At 35.2% G+C, this 16,151-nt stretch overlaps 1 protein-coding gene across 2 annotated transcripts in view; it reads right to left on the bottom strand.

Annotated features, from left to right (window-relative positions):
• Positions 1-16,151, bottom strand: part of AGBL3 (AGBL carboxypeptidase 3) — a 48,638-nt gene that overhangs the window by 13,962 nt on the left and 18,525 nt on the right. For both annotated transcript variants that reach the window (XM_044920068.1, XM_044920069.1), the window contains exons 7-13: positions 12,183-12,345; positions 10,985-11,111; positions 9,889-9,989; positions 9,559-9,671; positions 8,647-8,713; positions 4,055-4,141; positions 905-962 (exon numbers count right to left, since the gene is read on the bottom strand). In XM_044920068.1, the coding sequence (XP_044776003.1) occupies positions 905-962; positions 4,055-4,141; positions 8,647-8,713; positions 9,559-9,671; positions 9,889-9,989; positions 10,985-11,111; positions 12,183-12,345 (716 nt within the window). The remainder of the gene's footprint in view (positions 1-904; positions 963-4,054; positions 4,142-8,646; positions 8,714-9,558; positions 9,672-9,888; positions 9,990-10,984; positions 11,112-12,182; positions 12,346-16,151) is intronic.

Raw genomic sequence — 16,151 nt, 5'->3', positions numbered from 1 at the left:
GGAGTATATGTGCTCAGACGTAGAAAAAGGTCTAAAATGTGCTTTTCAGTTCTGATTTTTGATATTAAATTTTCAACAGAAGAATATATTAAAGTTATATATAAAAAGTGATCTTCTTGTATGATCACTATGAGAAAGTAGTTAAATTTCAAGTCAATTAACCATATTAGTTATAATAGAATTTTCCTCTTTCCTTGGTGTGGTTCTTGTTCCCATTTCTATTTCTAGTTAGCCTGCTAGATCATAAACTAAATGGATATATATACATGTGTATATATACAATTAGGTTATCTCAAATCCTTTTTTGGAAATAAGTGTGGTATAAATGTATAGTTTATAGTATAACAAGTAGAGTTATGGCCATACCACCCTGAATGTGCCCGATCTCATCTGATCTCGGAAGCTAATAAGCAGGGTTGGGCCTGGTTAGTACTTGGATGGGAGTAATGCAAATAGAGAGTCAAATTCATATCCAACTTAGCAGATTCCAGTAGAAGCAAATGAATAGTCCACAATTTTGTTCTCCTGGGCTCATCCTCTATTAAGAAACGAGAGGACCAAGATGGTTTCTAAAACATAAAATCCCTATATTGTTTGGGGAAAAACCTCTCAAATCAGAGATCTGCATCAAGTCCATGAACCGCTCACTCCAACCCTCCAGAATAGTTGACCACTCCTTCCTCGTGCTCTCTAGGAACCCAGTCTAGAATACTGGCATTGCACCTGTAACACTGCACTTAATTTGTTTTTCTCCCCCTATTAAAAGATGAGCTCCTGAGAGTAAGAAATGGTATAGTATACTTCTTAATATCCCTAGCACCAGGCACGCTGGAAACCTCAAAGATATGGCACAGAAAGTGTTCATTGAATGAATGGTTTAGAGAGGGTAGAAGCAGAACATTACCTTTCACATCAGAATTTGATTCTGTGTGTCTTCGCGCTAAATGTCCTTTATCACATGCCTAATGGAACACAGAACCAAAAGGAAAACAATACTGTGTTATAAACATGAAAATGTGGTATATATCATCCTTGGTATAGTTTTCAACATTTCTCATTTTATCATCATAGGTTTAGAGTAGACAAAAATCTCTCTTAAATCAGAACCTCCTAATGCCTTTCATAACACTACTTTCCTCCTGCAGCAATGAGAAGAAGAAAATATTGATATTTTGGCACTACTAAAGGGAGTTAAAAAATTTTTTTTACTTCATAATCTCATTTAAATGAGAATAAAGATGTAGGAAGGTAAGAATATGAAATGAGTAAAAATACATAAAATTGTGTGAAAATGTATAATTGATTACAAAACTATAAATAAAAAAGATGAAAAATATTTTCTCATAGCTTGTCAAAGTCCAGAGTAAGAGCATACACATTGCTTTCTACCTTGAAAAAGTTGTCAATAATGACCCAGCTAGACTAAATGAGACATAAAACATTGTAGAATTATGACAGCAAATCCTGAAAAGTCTACAAATCATGTGACCAAACTTTGTTTAAAAAGTTTGTTTCCAAACTTTTGTTTCTGCATCTGTGGTATGTTAATATTATAAAGAAATTTCCAAAAGGGCAATGGAAAGGAAAAAAATATTGCAAATGTCAACATTTTTTTGCCAACATGTTATGCATATCAACTCATGATGAAAAGTGGGTTATGAAAAAAAACATGGACTATGAAATAGAGTTAAAAACTAAAATTCCCTTCTTTGTAGATAAATTTGGGAGCAAAAAATTTGATATAATTACGAAAATGAAATTATAAAAAATCAAAACTTGATTGTTGAAGGCACAGAGAAAGGAAATATTCTATAAAAAATTATACAAAGTTAAAAGTAACATTATATAATCACTAGAGAGACAAGAGGTAAAATTAGGCTGGAGAAATTCACTTGTGATAAGACCTGATTTGATGAACTCTGTCATTTTTAGCCTTCTTCCCTTGATTGAAATGATGCTGTAAGCCACAATAAACTATTACATTCATCCTACTGAAAATCACCAGGCCAGTGTCCTTTTGAACATGATCTCCTAATTCTAACCACGGTAATCTATACTTGTTTTTGCTGAAAGTCTTCCAAATCAATTATTGAGCATGTCCGGTAGGAAATAAAGTTAACTAAGATACTTCAAAATAACTTAAAAATATTTTTGGGATATATGGATGTCTTACAATTAAAATAAGAAATAGTTCAGAGCATGAATTTAAGTTGTCCTCAGGGATTGAACTCAGTTAAGATGATACTGTTCACTTTTTTTGCCCAAGATTAGAAAATAAATTTCAAGATCAATGGCTAAGAACTCCTATTAGTTTATAAGCATACTTATAATGTGTGCAGCCTTTTCAAATGACCAAATGATTGTTTTCCAACTGGAAAATCCAACATTAAATATAGATTATGATTTCATAAAAAATGTGAAGCTCCAATCAAGGAAGGGGAAAATATATAAACATTTAATATAAAGGAATTTATTATATTTTACATGAAAAAAACCACTCTGTGGATATGTTTATGAGAAGTAAGTATGTGTCTCATAAAATCTACATACAAAACACTTAAAAATAATCCCTCCAAACAAAATCTACTTTGGTTATTGGGTTCTGTAAATGCCTTAACACACTGAAATTGATTAGTTTCCCCAAATTTTTTTTATAATCTTGACCCTCTCCCAAGCATACCCATGTTGCTTAGACTGCATAATTTACAAACAAAAATAAGGTATCATTGTAAAAATATGCAACATTACTCTAACAGTGTACTCGACTAGAATTAAAAATTTATGAGGAATACACACAAATGAGTGCATGCATACCGGTAAACTGTGAATAAGCTCTGCATCAGTTTCATGGCATCGATATGGTATAATGTATGCAGGATGGTATACAGGATGGTAACACTGGAGGAGAAGTACAGGATGCAGCAGAGCTCCTGTACATACATTTCTTTACAACTTCCTGTGACTATGTAATTCTTTCAAAATAAAAAGTTCTTAAAAAAAAAAAAAAAAGCTATCTGTTTTTGTCTGGTTCTCCCCAAAGGCAGAATTTCTGACCTGAGTGTCTCTGCAGCTGGGGGTGGGGACAATGGCCCTCTTCTCTCAGTGACACCCACTTTAGGAGCTGAGCTGTAGGTGGAAAGAGGGCAGTAGCCTCAGGCCTTCTCTCTTGGCCTCTTCGGGGTGGAATCCCCATTTTACAAGCTAGGGCAAGGGCAGTTGTGGCCAAAATATGTCATGTAGCATTCCCGGCAGAATCTCTGTCTCACGAATGGGGCCTGGGTAGAAGAAAGGAGCCCCCACCTCTTGGCTGCACTCACCTGGAACTTCACCTCAACAACAGGGACCTGGAGGCAGGCTAGGAAATACTGATGCCCTGCCCTCCTTGGGAAGATAGCATCTGTGGAGAGAGGGGGCCCTGTGTTCTTGGCCGCACTAGTCAGGAGTGGAGTTTCAGTCTCTCACTGGATTGGGGGCGGGGGGGCGCGGATCTTGATTCAAATACCACAGGCTCTTGCTGTTTTCTTTTTACCAAGTTTTAGTAGATTTTCACAGATAGATGTTTTTTTCATTTGCTGTCTGCCCTTAGGACAATTTCCAGAACCTTTAAATGGTTGTGTGTGTGTGTGTGGGGGGGGGGGGTTTCACCAATTTTTGCTTGGTGAATGGATTTGCAGAGCTCCTCATGCTATCATGATGAAAGTCAGTATCGCAGCAGCATCTCTTCTCACATTTTTGTACGGCCATTTAATTTTTCTTCATTTTAATTATCTTTCTTAGTTTTAATTTCTATCCTAGACGTATCTTTGTAAGATGCTTCAAATACTTTTCAGAGTAAACTAAGTGCAATTTAAATACAGTACCTTAATAAAACCCACCTCTCATCTGTCAAGGTTCTTTTGTGTTTTTATAAATAGCAAATAATATAAGCAAAGTTGTAATCATTAACTTTTCCTGGGGAAAACAATTAGGGCACAGGAACTGTAACAAGAAATGACTTGCCATTCTCCTGCAACCATTTTTTTCAAAAACTGTTAATAACCAGATCAGTGCATACCTCTTGCTCTTCTCTGGTGTTTTGATGACTTGCTATGGTAGAATTTCTTTCCTTCTTTGTTTTCAGGTGTTTTTTCTTGCTTTTTATCTAAATAACAGAATCATATTTAAAATCAATATTTAACACATCAAAGACAGTATATATGTGGACATAAAACTATCTTGAGACTTCCAGTTCCAGGAAGTATTTTTCTATTCCTCTAAGTACAAATAAACCCCTGGGTATTATATAGAAATTAAACATAAGAGGCTCTAAAAAGTGGAAAGGCAGACCAGTGGGGTAGAGCAGAGGGGCAGCAGGATGGTGAGTAGATCCTGTGTTTTGTTTTTGCCTCATACATCCCAGCGTTAAAGAACTGGAGAAACCAGCAACCCAGAAATGCCAATAAGTGAAGAAAAAATGTCTGAAAACTCCCTAAATTTGATGAAAGACATGAATGTAAACATCCAAGAAGCTCAATGAACTCCCAAGTAAGATGAACTCAAAAACCTATGATGAGATACATTATAATCAAACTTTCAAAGATAAAGAGAATCTTGAAAGTAGCAAGAGAAAAGCAAATTGTTACATGCAAGAATCCTCAATAAGATTATAGATTTCTCGGGGCACCAGCATGGCTCAGTTGGTTAAGCCTGACTCTTGGTTTCAGCTCAAGTCATGATCTCAGAGTCATGAGATTGAGCTCTGCATCAGGCTCCATGCTTGGCACAGAGTCCGCTTGAAGATTCTTTCCCTCTGCCCCTCCTCTCGCAAGCTCTGTCCTTCTAAGATAAATAAATCTCAAAAAAAAAAAAAAAATGAGGGGCATCTGGGTGGCTCAGTTGTTAAGCGTCTGCCTTCGGCTCAGGTCATGATCCCAGGGTGCTTCCCTCAGCAGGAAGCCTGCTTCTCCCTCTCCCACTCCCCTGCTTGTGTTCCTGCTCTCGCTATCTCTCTGTCAAATAAGTAAATAAAATCTTAAAAAAAAAATTATTAGATTTCTTATCAGAAACTTTGGAGGTCAGAAGATAGTGCACCAACATATTCAAAGTGCTTTAAAAAATGGCATTATTGTCCTTCAAAAATTAGGAAAAAATTAAGACATTCCCAGATGAACTCCCTCAGTTTTTGTTTGTGACCACTAGACACATCCTGTTGGAAATGTTCAAGGGAGTCCTGCAAGGTGAAATGAAAAGACACTGGACACTAACTTGAATCTGTAGAGAGAAATAAAGATCTCAAGGTAACAACTCAGGCAATTATAAAAGCTAGTATATTTTTGTAACAACGGTTTTAAAGAGCACTTTTTGTTTTCCATATAATTTAAGAGACTAATACATTTAAAGAAAAAAAGCAGTTATTAATGCAGTTTCATCCTGTTGTGATCAGAGAAGATACTTTGTAAGACAGCTATCTTTTAAAATTTATTAAGACTTATTATTAAAATTATGTACCAACAAATTAGATAACCTAGATGAAAGAACAAATTCCTAGAAACACAAAACCTAGCAAGACTATATTACAAAGAGATAGAAAATATGAACAGATGAGTAACTAGTAAGGAGACTGAATCAGTAAATCAAAAACCTCCCAACAGCAAACCCTAGACCTGATGGCTTTCTGGGAGAATTCTACCAAACATTTAAGGAACTAATACCAGTCCTCAAACTTTTTAAAAAAACCAAAGAGGAGGGAACCCGTCCTAATTCTATGAGGCCAGCATTATTCTACTACTAAAGCCAGAGAGACACTACAAAAAAAAAAAAAAGACCAGCATCTCTTATGACATTAATGCAAAAAAATCCTCAACAAAATACTAGCAAATTAAATTCAGTAGCATATTAAAAGTACTGTACACAATGACCAAAGAGGATTTATTCCTGGAATGCAAGGATGGCTCAACATACCAAGTTGATCAATGTAAAACACCACATCAACAGAATGAAGGAAAAAACGCCACATGATCATCTCAATTGATGCAGAAAAGGCGTTTTACAAAATTCAACACCCTTTCATCATTAAAAAATCCCAACAAACAAGGCATACAAGGAAAGTACAACACAAGAAAAGTCATATACGAAAAATCAACAGCTAACATTATGTTCATGGTGAAGGCTGAAAGCATTTCCTTTAAGATCAGGAACAAGGCAAGGATGTCTGTTTTTATCACTTCTATTCAACACAATACTGGAAGTTCTAGCCAGAGCAACTAAGCATGAAAACTGAATAAAAGTCACTGAAATGGGAAAATAAGAAAATGATCTCTGCAGATGACATGATCTTATATTTTAAAAACTCTAAAGATTCCACAAAAAACCTGTTTGAACTAATAAATTAAATCAGCAATGTAGTAGGATACAAAGTCAACACAAAAAAATCAATTGCATTTTTATACACAAAGAATAATTTATTCTACATTATTACATCAACAGATGGTGCTCAGAAAACTGGATATCCACTTGCAAAGGAATGAAATTGGACACTTACCTAACACCAAATACAAAAAATTAACTCAAAATATATTAAGGACCTAAATGTAAGACCTAAAGGGATAAAAGTCTTAGGAAAAAACATAGGACAAAACTTGACAACACTGAATTTGTCAACGATTTTTTGGATAGGATATTGAAGGCCAACAGCCAGTAAGGGACTAAGGTCTTTAGCCCAAAAGCCTCTGAAGAACTGAATTTTGTTAACAATTATGTAAGTGAGATTAAAAGTGGATCCTTCCTCAGGCCTTCAGATGAGACCATAGCCTGACCAATGCCTTCACAGCACTCTTTTGAGAGACCTTAGACAGAAGTATCCAGCAAAGCCACTCCTGAATCCCTGTCTCACAGAAATGGTGTGATAATAAGTATCTGAAAAGTTTTAAGCTGCTGCTTGGGGTAATTTGTTACTCAGCAATAGAAAACTAATACATCTGTCTTATTCCATTCAGCTGCTATAACAAAATACTGCAGAGTGGTTGGCTGAAAATAATGGAAATTTATTTCTCATAGTTCTTCAGGGAAAAGGTTGAGATCATTGGGGTAGTATGGTCAGGTGAGGGCTCTCTTTTGGGCTGCAGATGTCTTATTGTATCCTTATATTGTAGAAGGAGCTAGGGATCTCTCTGGAGCTCTAGGGTACGAATCCCCCTCAGAGGGCTCTGGCCTCATGACCTAATCACCTCCCAAAGGGCCCACCTTCTGGTTCCATCATATTGAGCATTATCATTTCAACATATGAATTTGGGGGAGATAGAAATATTCAGGCATAGCATTCTGTCCCTGGGCCCTCCAAATTCAAGTCCTTCTCTCATGAAAAATGCATTCATTCCATCCCATTCCACTCCAAGTTATGTGCTTCCAAAATACAGTGGTGGGATAGGCATAGGACATTCCCAAAGGGAGAAACAGAAAAGAAGGATGGGATGATGGATCCCAAATAATACAAGTTCTACCTTCCATAAAACAATAGAACACAAACACAATTCAGCCAAATTCTTTATAGTCAGGATTAAAATTCTCTCCATCAGCCAATAGCATGTTTGTTTCTGAGACTTCATGAAAATTACCTTTAATATTCATATTTTTACTAATGTTCTATATGTGATTATTTGTGTATTCTTTAAGAAGATGGAAACTCGCTCCCCCTTTTTCCTTTCTGAGCCCCTACCAGAATCACCTTTGGAAGTTCCTTCGTGGCAACATCAGCATTTTCTTTTTTTTTTTTTAAGATTTTATTTATTTATTCATGAGAGACAGAGAGCGACAGAGAGAGAGAGGCAGAGGGAGAAGCAGGCTCCCAAGGAGCAGGGAGCCCGATGCGGGACTCGATCCCAGGACCCCGAGATCATGACCTGAGCTGAAGGCAGACGCTTAACCATCTGAGCCACCCAGGCGCCCCAACATCAGCATTTTCTAACATGCACTTCAAAGTTCTGCCGGCCTCTACCCATTATCGAATTCCAAAGCGAGTCCCACATTTTTAGGTATTTGTTACAGCAGCACCCACATTTGGTACTAAGAGAGCAGTGTCTTAGTTTGTCTTAGTCACCTCTTAATACCATCACATGGAGTGTTAGGGTTTCAACATATGTATTTGGTGGGGGCATAAACGTTCAGTACCACCTGAACGCCCTACTTCTCCTCCGATTCTAATTTCTCCTTAGGCACTTACCATTACCTGATACATCATATATTTTACTTATTTCTCATTTTTTATTTCCACCAACTAGAATATAAGTAATGAAAGAGGATTTTTGTCTCATTTTTTGTTCACTGCTCTATCGCCAACACATAGCTGAAGCTCAATATATAGTTGTTAAATGAAAGAATAAATGAATATTGAATTTGCAGTCAGGTGATGTATGTTAGGCTACCAACTCTCATTAACAAGTGGTGTGGCTTTTGAGAAGTAAGCTGTCTGGATCTTTAAAGTAAGTGTGTTAAAAATCCTAAGGATAGAAAATTCTGTGATTTAAAGATATGTCACATAATCAGAAAGCAGCAGTTATTGCTATACAATAACTACATAAGTGCAAGCATATTTTTGTGTGATTGTTAGTCACAGTAAGAAGAGTACCTATTTAGTATATCCATACCATAGGCAGAGATTCTCAATCATACCTGAGAAGTTAACTTGAGAAGATAAGTCTGAGACTCACTGGATTCTGAACTGTCGGAGCCTCGGCTACTACAAAAAATAACTTTGATATAATTATTATTAAATTATTTTAATTATATTTATATTTTATTTAAATTTACAGTGTTTAATTTATTAACAATCTATATTGTAAGTATAAAAATAATAATAAATAACAATATTTTGGTGGCATTTTAAAATTTTAACTGTTGCTTTTATCCTATTGGAATGGTAAAAATGGTTCTAATTATAAGAAGAATGTTTACAAAGGTAAACATTACAAATAAATTTGTAAATATTATAAAGCATAGATGTCATAGTTCTAGGCATCTCAGAGTATTAGAAGAACAATGACTGAAATTGGAACACATCAAATAGGAACAAATCCATGAGTTCAAAATGATACTCCCCATCTGCAAACAAACTTATTAGTCACCTCTGGAGGTTGCAGGGGCACTAATGCAAGGTCTAAAAATTTATAAATAAAGGAAAAGAATCAAACATTTGTTCTGTCTTTCCTATAGGAAACTGTACAAAATTAGTACCTTCAATCTTCCAAAAACATTCCCTTAGCATTAAGTTTTGCATTTGTTATTCGCTAATTTAGAGTATGTATGTGGCATCTCTATAAATGTGTCAATTCTCTGTGGGTAATGTCAGCATCAAAAACAATTTGAGTATGTCTTTCATGTACAGGACATAATAGGTGTTCAATTAATATTACCTGAATAAATAACTGAAGTCTTAATGAAGTTGGGCCAAAGTAAAGTGCATGGAAAAACTTTTCCTCCACCTATAGTTGGGATTTTCAGTTGAGACTATTTTATATCCTCCTGTTACTATAAAGAGCACAGTAACACAGCACAAATTATGTTACATCCACCATCTTGACTTACCTAGACTCTAGATCCAGTGTTATTTCTTTCAGAGAAGTATCTGAATCCTCAAGGATTTTTTCCAAGTTTATATGTTTTTCCATTTCTTCTAATTCTTTCAAGCACTGGTAATACTAGGGGAAAATGATAAATTAATTACAAATTAACTCTATTTCCTAATTAAACTAAATATTTATAGACACCTGGAACAATAGGTAGGGGGACATCAAGTACTAGAAACCTCAAACACTGTTAGGATACTAAAAGAATAAAAACTGCCACAGGCCCTTAGTTAGGTTATATTATCTCATAAACTTGAGTTTGATACATTACCAAATGGACTTTGCTTACCTTGGTTCGGTCTGGATCACAATAATCCAAGAGAGAATCACAAAAATGGTATCCCACTGACTCCAAGTCTTTTGTGTTGAAATGAGTGCCCCGTTTATTACCTAAAACATCAAGAAGTTTATCCACCATTGAGGATGAGTTAATCATTCATCCTTAATAGGTAGGCCTAAATTGTAAAACAGAGTATAAATAAACAAAATATCTGATATGATTCTATAGCTGTCCTTTGGATTTTCTTCTCTGGGGCAGGTCATGTAACAGCTCACTGCTTACCCTCCTTCCCTCTCCACCCCTGGATCAAAGCTGACTTAACACGTATTAGTCTATGTTGTAAGGCAGAAGAAAATTTAATAAGAAATTATGGAATATTTGGTTACCAGTTACAAACACACTCATAATCACTTAGTGAAAAACTTGGGTAAATATTTTAATGTTTTCATCATCATAGATAGTGTTGTATCAGTTTCAAGGTGCTTTAAAAAACAAATTATACGTGTGGATTTCTAGCACTTTCCTTTGAGTCAATAAATTTTCTAAAAATGTAACAATTTTCTTAATATGAAGTATTCCAAGGGTAAACTAGATGTGACTAAAAGATTTCTTAAATGGAACTAGAGAGCACATTTTTATTTTTAGTTAAAGGAACCGAGTGCTTCCATTAAAATATAAATTGACCCCCTTAAAGAACCCCCAACAAACCCAGTCTACTTTGACTTGCAAATAGCAAATCCACCAAAAACATTTCTATCCTGATATTTTAAGTATGAGCATTGCTTTTTCTTGAAATCACAAGTCATCTGTAAGGACTCCTTAAAAACAAAATGAAAACAAGCAATTAAAGATTAGTTCATGAAATAACCAGTTAGGTATTCTATCTATATGCTAACACTTTGTTTTCTAAACAAAGGGAAATAATGAGATGGAGATACAGAGTGATAGTTTGTTCATCCTCTATATAGAAGCGATTGGACACCAGCATGTATCTAAGTGGGAAGGAAGTGTCCACTATCAAATTGTCCACGTAATTAATCTCACACTAAAAATATTTCTTTGGTTTAAAGCTCTGAGAGCCATGAATGAGAACACTTGGTCTTACCCAGGGTAGATCCACAAAAAGTAGCCTCCATGGTAAAGCTGTTTCTGATTCCCATTTTCCACATTACTACCCTTCCTGTTCCCTCTTTGCTCTTCTGAACATTAAACTTGCAAGCTGAGAATGAAAACTAAAAAGAAGCAAATAAAAATGAGAAAATGTGTTTTTCTGAGTACAATGTCTTTCTTAGGAAGTAGCGTTGAAAATGAGAAAGTAGTACAAATGCAGTAATTCTCTCTAAAGCTTCAGGGGCTGCTTTTATTTCCAAACCAGTGGAAATAACTCATTTTAAGGATGACATATTTTCATTTCTCAGAAGTACAGATTTGAGAACACTGGCAATAAATTTTACTTTTTATATATAACATGTATTCTTGATTCTGTTGGGATAAGCTCTTATACTTTAAAAAATTTAAACATGTTTAAGAATAAAATTAATGTAGATGTTTTGAATAAAATAAGGATGCTTTACTTTTACAAGCTCAATCATTGGAAAGCTGCCCTGAAAGATTGTTATAACGTGAGTTATAACAATTGTTATACATGTGAGTTTGACACATGTATAGATTTGTGTAGCCACTACCACATCAGGATGTAGGACAGTTCCATCACCTCTAAAAAACTCCCTTGTGTTATTCCTTTGCAGTAACAATTATTTATTTTGAAGCTACAGTAAATGGTATAGTTTTCAGTTTTGATTTGCAGTTGTTCAGTGTGAGGATACAGAAATCTAGTTCATTTCTGAGGGGGGACCTTGTCATATAGGACATTGCTAAACTCACTTATTAGTTTTAGGAGGGTTTTTTGGTGCACTGCTTTGGATTTTCTATGAAGACAATCATGTCATCTTTATTCCAAAAGTGTCTGCCTTTTCTTTCTTTCTCTTGCCTTCCAGCACTTAGAACCTCCAGCATAAGGCTGAATTGAAGAGGTAAGGGTGGTTATCCTGGCCTTGTTCCTGCCCTTATAAGGAAAACAGTCTTTTATCATTAGCTATGGTGGTAAGATAAGGTGCATTTTTTCCTTCACATTTCAAATTACTGGTCACTAAACATTCCACGTAGTTGCTTTTTTATGGTCGACTGAATAAGGCAGTCAAAAGAACTAAATAAAAAAGTTTACTGAATAAGGTGATCTATTCTGCAGTCTCACACGGGCAACATGTAATAAAGGAAAAGTTAAAAATCTTAAATGGTCTTACTTTGTCTGGACAATTTTTGCTCAGCATAAGTGGGAAGATTCGTTGCTGTAGGTATAATGCTTTACATCTATCACTACCATCACAACCATACATGAAGATGTTCTCTTTTCTACTGTGGCCATGAAGGTCACAATATAAAATAACCTCTCGTTTCTCCATCAATCTACCGAGAAAAAAAAAAGAAGTTACTAAATGAGTTACCAAATTTTACCTCTGCATTTTTCTATGGATTTACAAGTCTAATATCCAAATAAATAGAATTTCTTATATCCGCACTTTCAACTTCTTTCTCTTATCCATACCGCATATTAACAATTTTAAGACATCTACAATAATTTCCTATTAGCTATATATAAAATACGAATGCTTACCTTCCATTATAAGGACAAAATTTACCTTACTCCCAAGACTCTCCAATAGGATCCTCTGCTTTATTATTCTGGTTTTCCATCATATAAAGAGAACAGCTTGCTCCTACTTTGCCCATTAGCTTTCAGAGATTCTTCTGACTAGAATACCTTCTTTCTTCATTTCCGTAAGTGCAAATACTGCCCCTCATCCCTCAAGGCTGACTTCATGTCTCACTTCCTAACCAGTCAAGACCACAGATTTTTTTTTGAATTCCTATAGCACATAATATTGGCACCATTTGCTTGACATCTGCCTTGGAAAGTTTTCATATTTTTGATATTTAATCTTGTTAAGGGTAAGAACTGCTTCAAATCAGCTAGAACAGTGCTATGCACAAGAGTACCCAAATATTTGTTAAAAATTGAGTACCTGACAATCTGGTGCTGAAGCCAATTATTATACAACCCTTGATTAAAGTGGTAAATATTATTTTGAGAAAAATTGTACCAAAGTTTGAATTTTTTTTCTGGTAAATTTCTAATAAGTAAGGAAATTATTACACATTTCTTAGGAGCACAATCCTTAGCTTGTGTAACTTAGGCACTCAGTGAATATTTAAGCAATAAAAAATAAGCCGCCAGGGACGCTTGGGTGCCTCAGTCAGTTAAGCGTCTGCCTTCAGCTCAGGTTGTGATCCCAGCATCCTAGGATCGAGTCCCGCATTGGGCTTGTTCCTCAGCAGGGAGACTGCTTCTCCCTCTGCTTGCCGTTCTGACAAATAAATAAATAAAATCTTAAAAAAAAAAAAAAAAAAAAAGCCCCGGGGCGCCTGGGCAGCTCAGTGGTTAAGCGTCTGCCTTCGGCTCAGGTCATGATTCCAGGGTCCTGGGATCAAGCCCCACATCGGGCTCCCTGCTCAGCGGGAAGCCTGCTTCTCCCTCTCCCACTCCCCCTGCTTGTGTTCCTTCTCTTGCTTTGTCTGTGTCAAATAAATAAATAATATCTTTAAAAAAAAAAAAGCCCCCAAACTGATTGATGAAAATAACTAATGGAGAGGCTTTAAAAAGGTATAAAAAAAAAAAAAAGTGGTATTAAAGTGGTAAGATGACGGGCATTTTTTGCTTTTTTTCATATTTCTAAACTTCATGCATTATATTACTTAAATAACCAATATCACATACACTATTTGTTATACCTGGAAGGATAAATACCAAAATGTTAGCAATGATATTTTTAGTAATATGATATGTATTACTTTTATAACAAAAATATTAAAACCTAAAATCAAAATATTCAAAGCATAGCTTCTATTAGGAATAATACTTCTTTAAACTAGACTATAAACTATACTAATAATACTTCTTTAAACTATAGAGAAATCCCACAGTGAGGTCTGTTACATGTATTGATTGATTGCCCTTTTCTCATTTGGTGCCCAATAAATTCTAATTGATAATATAAGACTGCCATAAAGCCACTAAATGATCATTACAAGTTTTTAGAAAACTAAGTGGATTATAAAGCAAGATTATCAAGTTAGGGCTTTAAATATGAAATATGCTGAACATTCTTTGGCCAACATTTCCCCAGTTTTAATGATCTTTCAGTTTCTTACAGGTAAATCAAAATAAAGTCAGTAATTCCCAAAGATATCTCATTACTTCCAAAGGGTCTAATTTTACATGAATTTAAATCACTTGAGAAATGGCTTGGGTCTTTTTTCTTACCCACAGGCTAAGATATTCTAAGTATCTTATACTAAGCATCCTATGCTAAAATCTACTCTTTCTTATTCTCATATTCTTTAAATATACTAAATCTTAGATATACTTACAGCTGCTTGCCTTCCCACACATATGTGACTTCTTATTCTACTTACCTAACTATGATTAATTGCATTAAGGTAGTTTTCTCTCTTGGAAGTCTTTCTGAAACTAACTGATTGGATACCTGCCTTAACCTTCTTACAAGGCAATCTGAGAAGAATGGAGACATTTAAAGTATCTTCCGTAGAGACAAGCCAAAGGGCCTTGGCCTATAATCCATCTTGTGTTGGACCAGGGACCCTTAAAGTCAAAGAGCACTAAGTAGATATTATATTCTAATCAGCTTCCTTTCTTATATATATTTTTTACATTTTGGAATAATTTTAGTTTACACAAAATTTGCAAAAATAGTAGAATGCTTCCATAGACCCCTCACCCAGTTTCCCCTAATGTGAACATATTACATAACCACGGTACAGTGTCAAAAATGAAGAAACCAACATTGGTACACCACTAGTAACTAAACTCCCAACCTTATTTGGATTTCACTTGTTTTGCCACTAATGTCTTTTCTGTCCCAGAATCCAATCCAGGATACCACATTGCACTTCACTCTCTTTTGCTTGTTTGTCATCCCCAGAAAAATGAGTAAGTCATGGTTTTTTAAAAATCTTTTATCACTTAACATTTCTCAGATAACTACAGGGAATCCTGGAGTCCACATCTTTGAGGGGTATGAAAACAAAGAATTTTCAGTCCTTTTTGAGGGGATTTGCACTTCACTCCCTCTGTGCCTAAGCAGATAAAAGAATTAACGTGGAAGTGAAAGTGGAGACTGAACTGAGATGGTTGGGGCCATGCTTCTTGGTGCTTCTGAAGCCTGTCAGCTCCTCCGAGGGGCTGGAGGTATCCTTGAGGGCCTCAGCCCTGAAACAGGGTCCTTGTACTTGCACTAGGGGCCCTGGTAACAAAGTGGGATCAGGACATAGACACTCTCTATAATAGTACTTATTGTTGTAAATATTTGAATAATCCTAAAGAGTTTACAAAGAGTTTTTACATCTATATCTGATTCATCAACAACTTTTTTTTCTTTTTATATCTGAGCTAATACTGAATACATTTAGAGCTTTCAATGCTCCATATTTTATTCTGGACACTTTATTAATAATATTCTCATTTAATCCTCCTGCCTATGAGTTTAGTATTATTATTACCATTTTATAGATGAGAAAATTGAGGTTTAGATTTGTTTTTAAATTGCTCAAGGTCACACAGTTAGTAAATGATATAGCAGGATTCCAATCTGATATTTTAACTCCACTCCACACTCTTAGCCAAAAAGGTTAAGGGGCTTTGGACTTGGAATGGGGTTCTGTGACTCTAAATCTTTTTGCTCTGGCACATGCCAATTTCTGATTGTTACCACCTGAATCTATTAAAGAATTCACCCATTCAACAAATATTTAAATATTATGTGCATTTACTGACCTGGATTCTTTGGAAAATTTAAAGCTATTCAATTTTTTTCTGGGGGGAAATAAGACTATAATTCATCAAAGTTTTATTTTAATATTTTAATAACTATGTATCCTGATAGTCAAAAGACTTATCATAATAAAGAGTACACTTATCATGATGAGCACTGAGTAATGTACGGAATTGTTGAATCCCTATATTGTACACCTGAAACTAATATAACATTATATGTTAACCATACTGGAATTAAAATTAAAAATTGAATAAAAAAAGGCTCATCATAGAGCAATGTATGATCAACATAGTGCCAGGAGGCCCTGTGAGATAGAATTTTCACATGTAAGAGATTCAAGCATCCCAAACTAAACATCAG

The sequence above is a fragment of the Neomonachus schauinslandi genome, chromosome 12, assembly GCF_002201575.2.
Source record: "Neomonachus schauinslandi chromosome 12, ASM220157v2, whole genome shotgun sequence".
NCBI classification, from domain to species: Eukaryota; Metazoa; Chordata; class Mammalia; order Carnivora; family Phocidae; genus Neomonachus; species Neomonachus schauinslandi.
Note: the sequence above shows the minus strand (reverse complement) of the source record. Positions and strands in the feature narration are given on the sequence as shown.